Consider the following 17250-nt stretch of genomic DNA (forward strand, 5'->3'; position numbering starts at 1 on the left):
TCATAATAATCCTGTAGATCAGGTACGGTCGCACCACCTATATTTCTATGTTTAATTAGTATATGGTATGCGCAATGGGATTTTTTGCCATTCCATAGATATTTTACCAAACTGCTTTGTAAGGATTTAAAGTAGTATTTAGAGATACATATTGGAAGGGACCTGAGTTGATATAATAATTTTGGTAAGGTCATCATTTTGAAAGCTGCCAGGCGACCAGCCCATGTAAATTCGAATTTACTAAGTGTTGTCAAATCTGTTTCAAAATATTTCTTAAATGGTAAAAAGTTTGTTTTAAATAACTGTTTTGTTAGTGAGAGTGATTCCTAAGTAAGAAATCCCCTCGTCTTTCCAGTGGTAGGGGTATTTATTAGACAATAACTGCCTGGTTGTGTTATCTAATCCTAGGTCTAAAATATGGGACTTGGTTTCATTGATTTTATAATATGATGCTGCTCCAAATGTCGTTAGTATATTTTGGAGATTCGGGAGAGATGAAATAGGATCAGACACTATAAGCACTATGTCATCTGCGAACAGACTTATTTTATTATCTATTTGCCCAATTTTTATACCAGATAGTTTTGTGTCAGATCTTATACGTTCTGCTAGAGGTTCGATGGCTAAATTAAATATTAAAGGAGATAAGGGGCAACCTTGTTGTGTTCCATTTGAGATGCCAAAGGGCCTAGACATCATATCATTTGTGTATACTCTCGCTGAGGGGCCCTTATACAGTGCAAAAATTGCCGATAAAATATTTCCATGAAAACCGAATTTTAAAAGCACTGACTGTAAATAGCCCCAATGGACCCTATCAAACGCCTTCTCTGCATCCAAAGAAAGGAGCAGAGAAGGCGTTTGATGTCTCTCAGTGAAGTGTATAATATCAATCAGATGTCTTGTTGCATCTGAAGATTGTCGACCTTTAGTAAAGCCAGAGTGATCTTTGTGAATGAGGTCTGGTATGTAGTTCATCAGTCGATTCGCTATTGCTTTGGCGTATGTTTTGATGTCAATGTTCAATAGTGAAATCGGTCTGAAATTTTGGGGAGCGTTGGGATCTTTGCCTGGTTTCAGCAGTGTTATGATCAAGGCCTGAAGCATCTCAGCCGGAAATTCTGATTTGGATGCCGCTTCGTTAAAAAGTGAGCATAAGTGGGGAGCCAGTATATCTCTAAGTAATTTATAGTATTCTCCTATCATTCCGTCTGGGCCCGGAGATTTATTGTTGGGCAGGGAGTCTATAGTTCTAATACAATCAATTTTTGTTTTCCACAACTGATAGGCTTGGGTTGATCAGTCTTCACTATCTGTCACTCATCACTTGGCCATGCCATTTTTGTCTTGCTTAATGTTCTGATCCATTGTTGAATCGGACAATCATTCAGTTTTATAACACTGGGAGAGATTTACTAAAACTGGACAGTGCAAAATCTGGTGCAGTTCTGCACAGAAACCAATCAGCTTCCAGGATTTTTGTTTTGCAGCTGTCCACCCCCCCCCCGCCGCCATCTCTGTACTGAGAACCGAGTCATTGAACATCGCTGATGGCTCAGTTTTCACAGATCCCATGGAGGAGAGCTGCTGACTGTCTTAGTAAGAGTCTCTCCTCTCCTCCTCACTGAGACTGCCATCAATCAAGGTAGCTGGTGGTTCCAGACTTGGGAAGTTGGGATGACACGCTGCCTTGACTGATGGCAGTGACGTCAGCGGAGACCGTTGTCCACTGAAACCATTTCACAGGAGTGACAAACTAATTGTACTCATGTGACCCAGAGGAGAAGCCCAGCTTAAAAAGCTCAGGCTGGACATCTCCTTTAACCACTTCAATACCGGGCACTTAAACACCTTCCTGCTCAGACCAATGAGCTTTCAGCGCTGTCGCATTTTGAATGACAATTGCGCGGTCATGCTGCACTGTACCCACATGACATTTTTATCATTTTTTTCCCCACAAATAGAGCTTTCTTTTGGTGGTATTTGATCACCTCTACGGTTTTTATTTTTTGCGCTACAAATAAAAAAAATACCAAAAATTTTGAAAAAAAATGTTTTTTTTTTTTCAGTTTCAAAACTTAGTAAATAAGTACGCTTTCTCCTTCACTGATGGGCACTGATGGGGCTACACTGATGGGCACTGATGGGCACCAATGAAGTGGCACTGATGAGGTGGCATTGATGGACACTGATATGTGGCACTGATAGGTGGCACAAATTGGCATGGATGGGCGGCACAGATGGGCATGGGTGGGCACTGATAGGCGGCACAGGTGGGCACTGATAGGCGGCACAGGTGGGCACTGATAGGCGGCACTGATAGGCGGTGTTGAAGAGTGCTCCTAGGAATAAAAGAGACTGAGAAGAAATTAACTGACTCTTCTCTAGATTCAGGATCCAACCGAATTCTTGAAGAGTGGAGATAACCTGACCCTTGTGTAATAACAGACGGTCTCTGTCCTGGGCTAGCAGCAGGAGATCGTCCAAATAGTGGTGAAGACGAATTCCTTTGGTTCTCAATAGAGCCACTACAGCTAACAACACCTTTGAGAAGACTCGGGGGGGAGACATACGAACTGAAGATGTAGTTTGCCCACAGAAAATCTTCTGCCACAGGGACATGAAAATAAGTGTCCTTTAGATCTGTTGAAATCATCCAATCGCCTGACTGGACTGATTGTTGTATTGTTGAAAATGTTTCCATCTTGAACCTCTCCCTTTTGATAAAACGATTCAGATGTGTAAGGTCTATGACTGGCCTCGTTGATCGTCTGGCCCGGGAACGGCAGCACCTTGAGCCAATAAAGATTTCACGTAGGTTAACAGGATCTGCCTTTTTTCTTCTGAGGCCGGAAGGGAGTTGGGAACATACCTGAGTCTTAAGGACCTGCTGAAGGTCCAAGAATGGCCTGAAGAGACCGTTCTAATGGTCCAGAAGTCCTGGATTGAGGCTGCCCAGACATGCCAAAAACGTAGAAGACGAGCCCCCACCTGGCATATCTGTGTGGGTCCAATCTCAAAAAGATTTACTTGGTTCCCTCTCTCCTGTCGCACTGCTCTTGGCGGATTTCTTAAAGGAAGACTGCCTTGACTTCCATGACCTGGAATATTCCCGACCAGGTCTATAGCTACGGGCCTCCCTGGCCTGCTCCTGATATTGCTGATATAAATCTTCTCTGGCTTTTTAAACGTCTATCCTGAGGAAGAAACCCCGACTTCCCGCCAGTGGCCCGGGTTATGGCATTATCCAATTTATTACCAAATAGGGAAGAACCCTCAAAAGGGATACGGCACCATACCTGTTTTGATGCTGGATCAGCCAGCCAGGGACGGAGTTTGGCGGTGACAGCTGAAAGCATAACCCGAGACACTAAGCGGATGATGTCAAATCGAAGCCTCCCCCCAGAAAAGCCGATGCAAGTTGTAACTCCTGGATAGGAGAGCTTTTTGCGACTTCATCCGAAATGTTCCTTAGGGTATCATCCACAGTGTCCGTCCATACTTCCATGGCTTTGGACATTGCTGCTAAAGCCAACGCTGGCTTGCATGCCATACCAGCAGTGAGGTAAATTCTCTTTAAATCGGAAACAATGCGCCTCATCTAAGGCATCCTTGAATTAAACTGTATCTTCCAGTGGAAGAGTCACATGCTTTATTAGTCTCATCACCGCTGCATCCACTAGTGGGGCCGATTCCAGATACGTGACCTCATCTTCCTTAAAGGGATATAACTTTAAGACTTTTGAAAGCATACTATTTTTTTTCTCAACGTTACTCCATTCATCCGTAATGACCTCGCCAAGCTCAGACAGGAATGGAAAGTTGATACGCTCCTTTTTAAGTTGCTTAAAATACTTCCTTTGTTTGGAAGGATTAGCCACCTCATCTTCCCAATTCAAAGCCTCTCTGATAGCCTTCACCAAGGGGGAGAGTAAGGCAAAGTCAAACCCCACACGGGGACTATCTTCCTCAGATTCACTGTCTGATGCAGCAGCTGAAGGGTGGCTTGGTAGAGAGGACTCCCAGATCTCTTGAACTTGCGACTCCCTCACTGGTGACTGAGGTGACTCTGACTGAGGCACAGGGGTCTGACTGGCCCCGATCCCTTTGAGGGATTCTTTCACCACCTTTTCCACAAGGGATCTTAGTTGCTGGTCCGTACCCCCTCTCTCACTAGAGCCTTTGGAAAAGCAGAGATCACAAAGGGATTTCCCAGTAGGAACCAGGTACTGACAACTGAACGGCTGGAATGAGCCTTGGAGGAGTGAGATCGATCCTCTCTACGGCGCCCAGATCTTGAGGGTGAGCCGTGATGTTTAGATTTAGAATATGAATGCCGGTGGTAAGACTTTGAAGAATCGCTTCCTCTGTGCGTTGAGCTGCGTTGCTGTTCTGACCTAGATGGGCTAGTGCAAGACAGAGATAGAAGAGACATAAAGATAAAGGAAGATAACAGACTGACTACGACCGGATCCCCCCCCCCCCAGACAGTACCTATTATGAGAGGGCTGGCCACATACAGGCGGAGGAGAGTCCATATCTCTAGAGGTTTCCATAATTGCTGCAAAGATATATAAGTAAGGCTGAGAGCAGCAGACACCCACACCCACCCCCCTCTTCCCAGAAGGCCACCTACCTCCACAGAAAAAGTCCTGGACAAGAGGAAGTCGTGTAATAGCCTGCAAGCATTCCCAGAGCCTGCAGGCTATTCTCCATGTTTAAATAAGGCTCCTTAGTGACCTCATCACAGCGTCGTGCGCTGCGCTACTGTTTTGCCGCTATCGCTCATGCACAAACCAAGCCTCGTACTGGCGCATGCGCAGAACGATCGTACGAATGAAAAAAACAGGAAGTAAGCGGCGGCTGGAACGCAGGATAACCCAGTCGCCATGCCTGTAACTACAAACATATACACAGGAGAAACGAACGGAAAGGAAGGTAACAAGCAAGGAACTAATACAAACTGCTGCCATGAAAAAGAGGACCAATTTTACTGCTCCCACACGATCGTCTCCAGGCCGAAGGTAAGGAAAACACACCGGACTTCTCAGGGCAAAATAGGTCACCTGCTATTTAGCTGGGCTGTCCGACCAAATGCGCAGCCTGCCTGCCAATGGCTAGGTTCCTGGCTTCCTCCGGTGCTTATATCCAATGCCCACTCCATACCCCGCTAGTAACTAGGGCTTAGCGGAGTCACGCGACAATCTCGTCCACAGTCGCTATTCGGCCAAACTAATAATGGAACCATGTGGGAGCAATCTTCAGGTAGAAAGACCGTAATGGGTCCTACGGAGGAGGACAAAAAAAGAACACGGCCATGGGCAGGGAGAAAAGATTTATGGGAGTAGTGTCCTATAGGACTATAATGACCAGGCCATTTTTTTTCCAATACGGCACTACGCCGCTTTAACTAACAATTGCGCGGTCGTGCGACAATGTACCCAAACAAATTGACATCCTTTTTCTCCCACAAATAAAGCTTTCTTCCTTTGGTGGTATTTAATCACCTCTGTTTGTTTTTGTTTATAGCACAAAAAAAAAAAAAACAAGAGTGACAATTTTGCAAAAAAGAAAAAAAACTGTTACCACAAAGTTGGGAGCATAAAATTGTCCAAAATGTCTTGGTATGCTGACGCCTTAGGAGTTCCCTTCACTGAAACTAAGGGGCCAAACCCAACCCCTGAAAAACAACCCCACACCATAATCCCCCTCCGCTAAATGATTTGGTCAAGTGCATAAAACAAGGTCCATAAATACATGGATGAGCAGATTTGGGTGAAGGAACTTGACTGGCTTGCACAGACTCTTGACTTCAACCCAATAGAACACCTTTGGGGTAAATTAGCGTGGCGACTGTGAGCCAGGCCTTCTCATCCAACATCAGTGCCTAACCTCACAAATGCACTTCTGGAAGAATGGTCAAACATTCCCATAGACACACTCCTAAATCTTGTGGACAGCCTTCCCAGAAGAGTTGAAGCTGTTATAGCTGCAAAGGGTGGGCCAACTCAATAATGAACTCTACGGGATAAGACTGGCATGACATTAAAGTTCATGTGCGTCCCAATACTTTAAACAACATAGTGCATATTCCAGAGTTTGTAGCTTTCCTACAGACTAAATAATATACACTTATTTTCATGAAAGAAATGTAGCAGAATAAATTTTTGGCCAAATTTACAAAGAAAGGTTATTTGCTAAATTTGATAACAGAAAAACTTGATTTTTTTTTCTAAAATTTCAGTCTTTTTTAATAGATTTTAAAAAAAAATAAAAAAATAAACCCAGTGGTGATTAAATACATTCAAAGGAAAGCTCTACTTGTGTGAACAAAATGCTAAAAAAAAAGTTTGGGTACAGTCTTGCAAAAGCACTGCACAAATACTGTATGACATAAAAAATTGCAACGATCGCCATTTTATTATCTAGAGGCTCTAGTAAAAAAAAAAAATATATATATATATATGTTTTGGTGTTATAAGTACTCTTCTAGCAAAAAAATACTGATTTAGGGCTGGTTTACACCACAAAGATGCTCTCCAGATCCATTCTGGATACATGTTTGCATGTGCATTTTTCACTGGTGTGTTTCCAGGTGCATTCCAGATGCTTTTTATTAATTTTTTTCATGGTACTGGAGTCTGGTGTGTTTTTGGATGTTTCAGTACAGTTCAGTGCAGGAAAAAATGCAGCATGTTCCATACCAGTCCCCCCACATAATGTGTCCCCCACCTGGCCCCCCATACAATGGTTCCCTCCCTGGCCCCCCATACAATGAGTCCCCTCAGCCCCCCATACAATGAGTCCCCTCGGCTCCCCTTACAATGAGTCCCCTCCCTGGCCCCTCATACAATGAGTCCCCCCTGGCACCCCAATGTGTCCCCTTGGCCCCCCATACAATGAGTCCCCCCTGGCACCCCATTCCTATGTGTTCCTTCGGCCCCCCATACAATGAATCCCCCCTGGCACCCCATACGAGTCCACTCGGCCCCCATACAATGAATCCCATCGGCCCCCCATACAATGAATCCCCCCCCTGGCACCCCATACAATGAATCCCCCCTGGCACCCCATACAATGAGTCCCCTCGGCCCCCATACAATGAATCCCATTGGCCCCCCATACAATGATTCCCTCCCTGGCCCCCCATACAATGAATCCCCCCTGGCACCCCATTCCTATGTGTTCCTTCGGCCCCCCATACAATGAATCCCCCCTGGCACCCCATACAATGAATCCCCCCTGGCACCCCATACAATGAGTCCCCCCTGGCACCCCATACAATGAGTCCCCTCAGCCCCCATACAATGAATCCCATTGGCCCCCCATACAATGATTCCCTCCCTGGCCCCCCATACAATGAGTCCACTCGGCCCCCATACAATGAATCCCCTCCTGGCCCCCCATACAATGAATCCCCCCTGGCACCCCATACAATGAGTCCCCTCGGCCCCCATACAATAAATCCCATTGGCACCCCATACAATGAATCCCCTCGGCCCCCATACAATAAATCCCATTGGCACCCCATACAATGAATCCCCTCCTGGCCCCCCATACAATGAATCCCCCCTGGCACCCCATACAATGAATCCCCCCGGCACCCCATACAATGAGTCCCCTCGGCCCCCATACAATAAATCCCATTGGCACCCCATACAATGATTCCCTCCCTGGCCCCCCATACAATGAATCCCCCCTGGCACCCCATACAATGTGTCCCCCACCCCCTCCCATACCATGTGTCCCCCCTGGCACCCCCATACAATGTGTTCCCCCCATAAAATGAGTCCAAGGGCCCCAGATTTAGTGTCTCCCCTCAGAGCCGGTGATCAGTCTATCTGTCTGTACAGAATAATGGGCGGTGTGTGCAGCCCTCTCCCCCTTCCTCCTCTATGAATGTCTCTAATGGTCACACACACCATCCTCTATTCTACTCATTTAGTTCCAGTTGCTGCGCTCCCCAGACTAGGCGACGCCATTTCCGGCGCGACGTGTTTCCGTAAGGGTCCCAGACTCAGGCCTGAGCTTTACGTCACTTCCTGCGCGGACGGCGCTTCTCCGTTTGGGACTGCGGCTTTCTGTGGCGTCCGTCTCCGGTGTGCGGGCGGTGAGTGTTCCGTGTAGACGGATATTATCTGTGAGTGGTGTCCGTACAGCCAGGGAATGTCGGGTCCTCCTACCCAAACTGACAACTATAACGGGAGAGGTGAGGGGCTCCACCTGAGGGTGCCGGCCGGGCCCAGGCCTACGTGCTTCCTCAATGACTGACCAGGAAAGAGGCCTCCTCTGTGTGCTCCAGGCCCCGAGTGTGGATGTGTTCAGTCATTGTATTGTAATGAGGAGAGCAGCTGTGCTTTCCAATGGAGGTGATAAAGCTGATCCGTCTACCTGATGAGCCCACACCCCCCGCCCCATCATATCATCTGATTTCACCTCAGGAACGTCTCATTACTTTTAGTTACAGAGCCCCAGTCTGTTATAAAGAAAACAAAAGTCAGCAGATGCAAATACTGCAGCTGCTGACTTTGAATAAAAGGACACTTACCTGCCCAGGGATCCCTCTCTGTCCTCACCCAGGCGGCTCTTTGGCAGTCCCCACCCCCATCATTGTAGATATGGGAAGTCGGCGGTGACTGTTTCACTGATCATGCGCTTTCTGAATGGACCCTCGGCACCCTGGGAGGTTTGAGGGGGTAGGGGAGAGGGCTTCTACTCTACAAGCAGAGGGAGATGGAGGAGGGTACGTGGATCTTCTCTTTTCAGACAAAGTTCTGTTTTAAAGCGGAAGTAAAGTCTTTTTTTTTCTACTTTTATCTACAGGTAAGCCTACAAGGCTTACCTGTAGGTAAAAAGAATATCTCCTAAGCCTGTACGGTTTAGGAGATATTCCCCTTGCAATGAGCCGCTGACTCCGGGGATTCTCAGCTGAAAGTCTGGCAGATGCCGGACCTTGCCGGAAAGAAGTCTCCTGCATGGGAGTCACGACATCACGGCTCCGGCCACTCACAGCACCGGAGCCATAATACCCGGAAGACACGCTGAGGGAAAATGTCAGCTCCCTCGGCATGGACCGGGTGAGATGCCAACGTCTCGTTCTAAGGTATGTATTTCATAATGAGTGATGAGTATGCGGTGCATATTGGCTCATTACACCTTTTCCCTTGCAGGTTTAGGGGGGGGATTGCACCCAAACAAAATTGACATCCTCTTCCCCCCCACCCCACCCCCCCCCCCCCCCACACACACAGCTTTCTTTTGGTGGTATTTGATCACCTCTGCGGTTTTTATTCTTTGCGCTATAAACAAAAAAAGTGGCAATTTTGAAAAAAAAAAGCAATATTGTTATGGAAGACACATTTGACACTATTTGGGACCATTGTCATTTATACAGCGATCAGTGCTATAAAAATGCACTGATTACTAAATGACACTGGCAGGAAAGGGGTTAAACACTAGGTGGCGTTCAAGGTGTTACGTGTGTCCTAGGGAGGGATACTAACTGTAGGATGGTGGGGGATGGGCTACCACTGACATGACAGTGATCACTGCTCCCGATGGCAGGGAGCAGTGGATCTCTCATGTCACTAGGCAGAACAGGGAAATGCCTTGTTTACATAGGCATCTCCCCACTCTGCCGCTATGTGACACAATCGAGGGACATCGAGCCCGCAGGCATGGAGTACGCGGTGGGCGCACGGGTCCACAATGCCACGTCTTAAAGGGGATGTACAGGCACGCCCATTTGCGCAGTCATGCAATTGTGCTGACTTATATCGTCGTGCACTGGTCGGCAAGCGGTTACATTGGTTTTAAAGGAGTTGTAAAGGCAGAAGGTTTTTGGGGCTCTGTCTGAATGGATACACGGAGCTCTGACTCAGCTTGGGTGACCCCTGTAACAAGCTGCTGGCTGAGGGGCACTCAAAGGAGGGAGGGACTAGGAGCAGGAAAGAGGGACCCATGAAGAGGAGGATCCAGGCTGCTCTGTGCGAAACCAACTGCACAGAGGAGGTAAGTATAACATGGTTGTTATGTAAAAAAAAAAAAAAAAAAAAAAAAAAAAAAAAGCCTTTACAATAACTTTAAAGGCAGAAGGTTTTTTTTTATCTTAAAACGTTTGTTACCTTAACCACTTGCCTACTGGGCACTTAAACCCCCCTCCTTCCCAGACCAATTTTCAGCATTCAGCGCTCTCACACTTTGAATGACAATTACTCATTCATGTAATACTGTACCCAAATGAAATTTTTGTCTTTTTTTTCACACAAATAGAGCTTTCTTTTGGTGGTATTTGATCACCACCTGGGTTTTTTATTTTTTGCGCTGTAAATGAAAAAAAATTTGGAATAAAAACGCATTTTTCTTTGTTTCTGTGATAAAATTTTGCAAATTATTAATTTTTCTTCATAAATTTTGGCCACAATTTATACTGCTACATATCTTTGGTAAAAATAACCCAAATTAGTGGATATTATTTGGTCTTTGTGAAAGTTAGAGAGTCTACAAGCTGTGGTGCAAATCATAAAAAATGATCACATCTGATGTACTGGTGTACTCATTTCTTGCGACCCGAACAAGCCAGGAAAGTACAAATACCCCCCAAATTACCCCTTTTTTTGAAAGTAGACATTCCAAGGTATTTAGTAAGAGGCCTGGTGAGCTTTTTGATGTTGTCATTTTTTTCCCACAATTCTTTGCAAAATGAAGATTTTTATTTATTTATTTTTCCACAAAATTGTCATTGTAATAGATTATTTCTCTCACATGGCATGTGTATACCACAAATAATGCCCCCAAATAAATTCTGCTACTCCTGAGTATTACGATACCACATGTGTGGGACTTTTTCGCAGCCTGGCCACATAGAGAGGCCCAACATGCAGGGAGCGCCGTCACATGTTCTAGGACTGATGACAGATGGCACTAATGTGTGGCACTGATGACACGTGACTGATGACAGATGGCACTAATGTGTGGCACTGATGACAGGTGGCACTGGGGGCAGGTGGCACTGACAGGTGGAAGTGGGGACAGATGGGCACTTTATTTTTTTTGTATTATTTTTATTTATTTTTTCCACTAACCGCTGCATTTCTCAGCGGTTCATCTCTCCCTCCTCACATTCTGTCTCTGTGTGAGGAGGCAGAGGCAGCGATGAGAGATGATCTCATGTTTATTGTTTACATATGAGATCCTCTCCCATTGGACACACCGATCACTCTGTAAACGGCCGCTGTGATTGGCCATTTACAGCGATCTGTGACTGGCTGTGTCCAAGGGACACGGCCAGCACAGAACTCCCGCGATGCGTGCTGGCAGGAGTGTGCATTGCGGAAGTAAACAGGAGGACATCCAGGGACGCCCTCCCGGCAGTTGGCGTCCACGCTGTAGCCGTCTTTTGGCTATAGCGCGGGTGCGAAGTGGTTAAAAAAAGAAATGGATCCTGTTCCCTCCCTTAAAGCATGTTATGCAGCACAGTGCCTGTGCTGTGTAATTTGGCCCCACGTATCACCTTCAATACCTAGTTGATCCTGCCTGGTACTACCATCCCCTCTGCAAACAGACAAAGATTTATCTATTTATTTATTTGTATTTTCATATAATCACCTGTGTTTATTAATGACGTGCCGCACTGCATGTGTTTTATAAAAAAAAAAAAAAAAAAAAGACAATTTCTTCCTTATTTTACAGCGCCTCCCAGCCCTCACGTGATTGCTCAGCTCTCTCCTCCTCTCCTCCCCAGCTGACGTCGGCAGGAGTTCTCGGCCCCTCCTGCTGTAGTTGTCAACCCGAGAGAGAAAAATGCAGAGCAGTCACATGAGCGCCAGGAGGCAATGTGAAATGAGGTAGAAATCTACATATTTTTTTATAACACGCATACACTGGGGCGGCACACATCGTTATTAAACACGGGACTGTATTTTCATAAATAAGTGGCTTTACAACCATTTTATTGCATTCTATGAATTAAAGGGGTTGTAAACCCTCGTGTTTTTTTTATTCATAGGATGCATTAAGGTGAAAAAACACCTGGTAGTGACCGGCCCAACCTGTTTTACTTACCTGAGCCCTGGAATTTCACCCGGCAGACGCGCTCTTCCTCTGCCCGAGGTTCTCGGCTCTTGATTGGATACATTGGTAGCAACGCAAACATTGGCTCCCACTGCTGTCAATCAAATCCAGTGACCCGAGTCTGGCATTCATGTCTATGGACATAAATGCTGGACTCGGGGAGTGCACCCACAAGGTAGCCCCCCTGGGAGAGCGCTTCTCCTAAGGGGTTATCTGATGCGAGGAGGAGTCGCCAAGGGACCCTAGAAGAGGATGTTCAGAGCCACCCTGTGCAAAACGAGCTGCACAGTGGAGGTAAGTATGTGTTTATGTAAAAAAAAAAAAAAAAGCAGCGGATCATTATTGGCTCCGGCTGCTGTCAATTAAAGTCAGTTTGCCAATGAGGAGACGGAGAGGCAGAAAGGGGGGCAGGGCCGTGCCCCAACTCCGTGTCTGCATGGGGACGGGGACCCTCAGCTCGAGTGCTCCCATAGCAAGCTGCTTGCTGTGGGGGCAGACCCTAAAAGAGGAGGATCCAGGCTGCTCTGTGTAAAAGCACTACACAAAGAAGGTAAGTATAACATGTTTGTTATTTTTAGCAAAAGAAAATACTTTAATGTCACTTTAAAGCATAAGTTCACCTTTAAAAATAAATGCACAGATATTTGTAGGTATAAAAATGTGCATTTATTTATTTTTTGTTGGGAGCCTGGAAAGCATTGCACCCACGACTAGCAAATGGGTGCAATGCTGGGCTCTTGCAGGCTCTCTGCATAAGCTGTTTGGCTGTACATTGTACAGCCAAGCAGTTACACACGAACTTGAAGCATCAATGAACTACCGGAGTGGTCAACAGCACCGTGGTAGTTCATTGAGAGCTACAAGCCGGCGGACCTTGTAGTTTCCTGTTCAGAGGACGTTATTTGCAGAGAATGATAGAGAGTGGGGTAAGAAGACCACCTGTCACATCTGGGATTTTCGGGGACCTTAAGTGGAATTCCCTGGGGGCCCCCAGGCAGGGTGGATTTAATTTAAATCAAGTCAATTTAAGTCGCTAGTAAAAAGGCTTGAGTTAAATTGACTCAATTTAAATCATGATTTTTAAAGTGCAACTATCATCTCTGACCCGCTGTTGACTCACCAATAGGGATGAGCTCAGGCGTGTTCGCATGGAACATGTGCAGAGCCTGCCAGGAAGTCGGTGCAGCGCTGCGCTAATCACAGGCAGTGAGACATTGTCCCATCTCTGCAGCCGCACATCAGGGCAATGTCTCACTGCCTGTGATTAGCACAGCACTGCGCCAACTTCCTGGCGGGCTCTGCACGTGTTCCATGCGAACACGCCTGAGCTCATCCATACTCACCGACAGTCCCATTCACTTTAATGGGATGGCTGGTGATGTGGCATGCCCGCTAACAGGCACTGCCATGATGAATCTGAAATGACAGGTGCTCTTTGGATGTAAGGACATTCTTGCTGGTAGTTAGAAAACCTTAATTTTGTTTTAAAATATTAAATATTCTATTTAGAGTGACAAGCTGTCAGGTTAGTAAAACAGCGCTATCAGAACCGATTCAACCAGTTTGTAGTGTACATAGATTTGCAAAACAGTGAGATATGTGTACAGTATTCCTTATCTAAACAATAGAATAAGCAGCGCTAAATATAAATCCACACCAGTGAATTCAAAAGTATTAAAAACTATAGACTCAGTCCAGTGAACATGAATTACTAAATGTTACTACACTGTGCAAACTCTGCCCCAAGCATACAGAAATAGAGAAAATTAATAGTTTGTATCGAAATTAATTAACACAAATTATTATATAGTGCATGTCACCAGATGAATAGTGATAACAAATATATACGATCTGTTGGAAAAAAATACCCTGTGACTAAATATTATTCAACACTAAAAATAAATAAACAAATAACGAGAATCAAATGAATTGTTTCAAGTTCTATCAAACAATGTCCACTTCCTAAAAACATTGTTACCAACACCACTGTGAAAGCTCCTGAGAACATAATATAATGTATCCCAGTAAAATCATAGTCCATACGTTGAATCTTCAGATCATAATCCAAATAATGGAATAGTGAAAAAAACGTTTAACCAGTGTCTCTTGAATAAACAGCAGATTACATCTACACTCCTCCACCACACCGCTCTAGATGTGACTCCTCTCCTCTTATGTGATTACACTCACCCGCTGTATATGCCTCACACTTTCGTGTTTGGCTGGATGTGCTTTTCCCCTTTACAGGGTTTAAATGGGATATCCAAGTTTCCACTCCAGAATGCAGGGCTAGTGCCATGGCTGTTCTCATAGACGCCACGGATGTTTCCATAGGTGTCACGGCTGTTCCCATAGATACTCTTATGCAACAAAGAAAAGATTTGCTTCCATAGCGTGATACAGTTTAAAACTTTTTAATCACACATAAAAAACTCTCACGTTGCACTCACATCAAAGGATGAATAAACACGCCAAATATAAAAAGTCACAGCACTCTTGAATAACCCATACTGAAGCATAGGTGGTCACGGCGGACCCAGGATATGCGGGAATGATGGATAGTCTCTCACCGCTCCTTAACTGTACCGCCGCTTTACAAGGATCAATGTAAGATGTTCAGCATCCTATATGTATCTCTCTCATTCGCCTAGTAGCCTTGGCACAGTGTGGCATGGCCGTTCAGTTTTGAATAGCAAAACTGCCCTGGTTATGAAAGGGGTAAAACCTTCCAGGTTAATTTTAATTATTTTTAAAAAACTGAAGATGTTTCCAGTATTTTTTTGTACTGCTCACTGACTCAATTTTATCTGCATGTAAACAGAAAAGATCCAGTGTAGATTAACCTGCATATAATGTTCATGCAGTTTTGTTGTTTTTGTTTCAGTATTTAGTGGAAGAAAATGTCTGACAGCGAGGACAGCAATTTCTCCGAGGAGGAGAGTGAGAGGAGTAGTGAGGCTGAAGCAGAGGATAATGAGGTGAGTGGCTGTCTTTTACTGCTTTTATTATTTGGTATATATAATTTTTTTGTATTTTTAGTTTATTCTGTTCTGATTGGATTCTTCTAAAAGTTGTAGCATAAATTCACACAATTTTTCATGTAGCATTGTGCAATTAGTTTCCTCTTTGCAGCAAATGTTTTCATTCCTCTCAACCGAGATACAGCACCTCTTATCTCTTTGTATTAAAGAAAATACACTGCTATGTCTGACAGCCTTCCTGCTGCTGACTGGCCAAGTTTAGTGTTTGTAACTTTCTGTACAGCTGAGGGCTTAGGTGAGGTCCACACTATTGAGGGTGCAGGGATGCGTGTAAATCGTCTGCATTCCTGTTCCTGCAGCCAAAACACACTGCCGTTTAGCAGTAGTTTGAGGGTGCCATTAATTCCTAATCAAAGTATCGTGCAGCCATGCTTAAAAAAAAAAAGGGGGGGGGGTGGGGGGAGTCATTTACTTTTTCCTTGTGGGAAAAGCAGGTACAGCAGTCCATTCAACTAAATATTCTGCAGTGGCCACTCAAATGAGAGCTGCAATCAAGGCTCCTGTTAGAAATCTCGGGGCCCTGTACAGCCTACCGGCGAGAGCCTCCCTCCAACAACCCCCTGTCAAATGCTTTTTGATGAGTGATTTTATTGTTGACAGAGATCAAAGCACATATGAACGTGTCCTCCATTTATTTTTTACTTATTTTTTAGAATACATTTTTGCCCTGTTAGAGGGAGGGCTTTGGTGATGTTTGACTTAGGTGCACAGATAAATGAATAGGAAGGAAGCATTCAGAGTCTTCCTGTTCATTCTCAAACTGAAGCATGATTCAATGATAAATGAACACAGGAGTGATTGGTACTGATTCAATTAATGGGCTGATAAATTACATATATACTGGTCCTGAAATTATCCCCCCTCAGTAGCCAGTGGGGGGGGGGGGGCGCAGGGCTGCAAGTAAAAGGGTATAGAGGGGAGCCCAGACAGTAGGGGGTTCACAGGGGGCCCATACAGCAGAGGGGTGGGGGCACAGATCCTTGACACTGATCCCCCTACAGTGCGGCTGGAGGGAAGGAGAGGAGGAGAAGCTGGTGATGCTGCTGGGGGAGCCACAAGAGGATCAGTGTCAGCAAGAAGGCAGTATAGCCAGCTCTCCTGCTCAGCAGGTGCCCAGGCCACCCTTTTGAACTGGCCTGGTACAGGAGGGTCAGCTGTACTGCCTTATCAGAGGCCTTAGCTGCACCACACACTACAGTTTGAACCTGGCCTAACTGGTTGTCCGTTCATGTTTTGAGCCTTTTTTTTTATTTTTTTATTATTGCAATTTAAAGTGTGAGAAAATATAAGCTGCCTTTCTTATATACAGTGCATCCAGAAAGTATTCACAGCGCTTCACTTTTTACAAATTTTGTTATGTTACAGCCTTATTCCAAAATTGAATAAATTCATTACTCAAATTCTACAAACAATACCCCATAATGACAATGTCCTTGAGATATTTCTACAACTTGATTGGAGTCCACCTGTGGTAAATTCAGTTGATTTGACGTGACTTGGAAAGGCACACACCTGTCTGTATAATGTCCCACTATTAACAGTGCATGTCAGAGCACAAACCAAGCTATGAATTCAAAGGAATTGCCTGAAACCTTCCAAGACAGGATTGTATTGTGGCACAGATCTGGGGAGGGGTACAGAAACATTTTTGCAGCATTGAAGATCCCAATAAGCGCAGTGACCTCCATCATCCATAAATAGACGTTTCAAACCACCAGGACTCTTCCTAGTGCGAGCCGCCCGGCAAAACTGAGCAATCGGGCGAGAAGGGCCTTAGTCAGGCAGGTGACCAAGAACCCGATGGTCACTCTGACAGAGCTCCAGAGTTTCTCTGTGGAGAAAGGAGAACCTTCCAGAAGAACAACCATCACTGCAGCACTCCACCAATCAGGCCTGTATGGTAGAGTGGCCAGACGGAAGCCACTCCTCAGTAAAAGGCACATGACGGCCCGTCTGGAGTTTGGTAGAAGACACCTGAAGGATTCTCAGACCATGAGAAACAAAATTCTCTGGTCTGATTAAACAAAGACTGAACTCTTTGGCCTGAATGGCAAGTGTCATGTCTTGGAGGAAACCAGACACCGCTCATATGGCCAATTCATCCCTATAGTGAAGCGTGGTGGCAGCATCATGTTGT

General features: G+C 45.3%; 1 protein-coding gene across 2 annotated transcripts in view; it reads left to right on the forward strand.

Annotated features, from left to right (window-relative positions):
* The first annotated feature begins 7968 nt into the window (after window positions 1-7968).
* SUPT5H (SPT5 homolog, DSIF elongation factor subunit) overlaps window positions 7969-17250 on the forward strand; it is a 38946-nt gene continuing 29664 nt past the window's right edge. For both annotated transcript variants that reach the window (XM_077480018.1, XM_077480026.1), the window contains exons 1-2: window positions 7969-8110; window positions 14957-15050. In XM_077480018.1, the coding sequence (XP_077336144.1) occupies window positions 14973-15050 (78 nt within the window). In that variant the 5' untranslated portion in view covers window positions 7969-8110; window positions 14957-14972. The remainder of the gene's footprint in view (window positions 8111-14956; window positions 15051-17250) is intronic.

This window comes from Lithobates pipiens, unplaced genomic scaffold (genome assembly GCF_037356315.1).
Source record: "Lithobates pipiens isolate NorthernLeopardFrog02 unplaced genomic scaffold, aLitPip1_a1.2 Scaffold_1, whole genome shotgun sequence".
Taxonomy (NCBI): domain Eukaryota; kingdom Metazoa; phylum Chordata; class Amphibia; order Anura; family Ranidae; genus Lithobates; species Lithobates pipiens.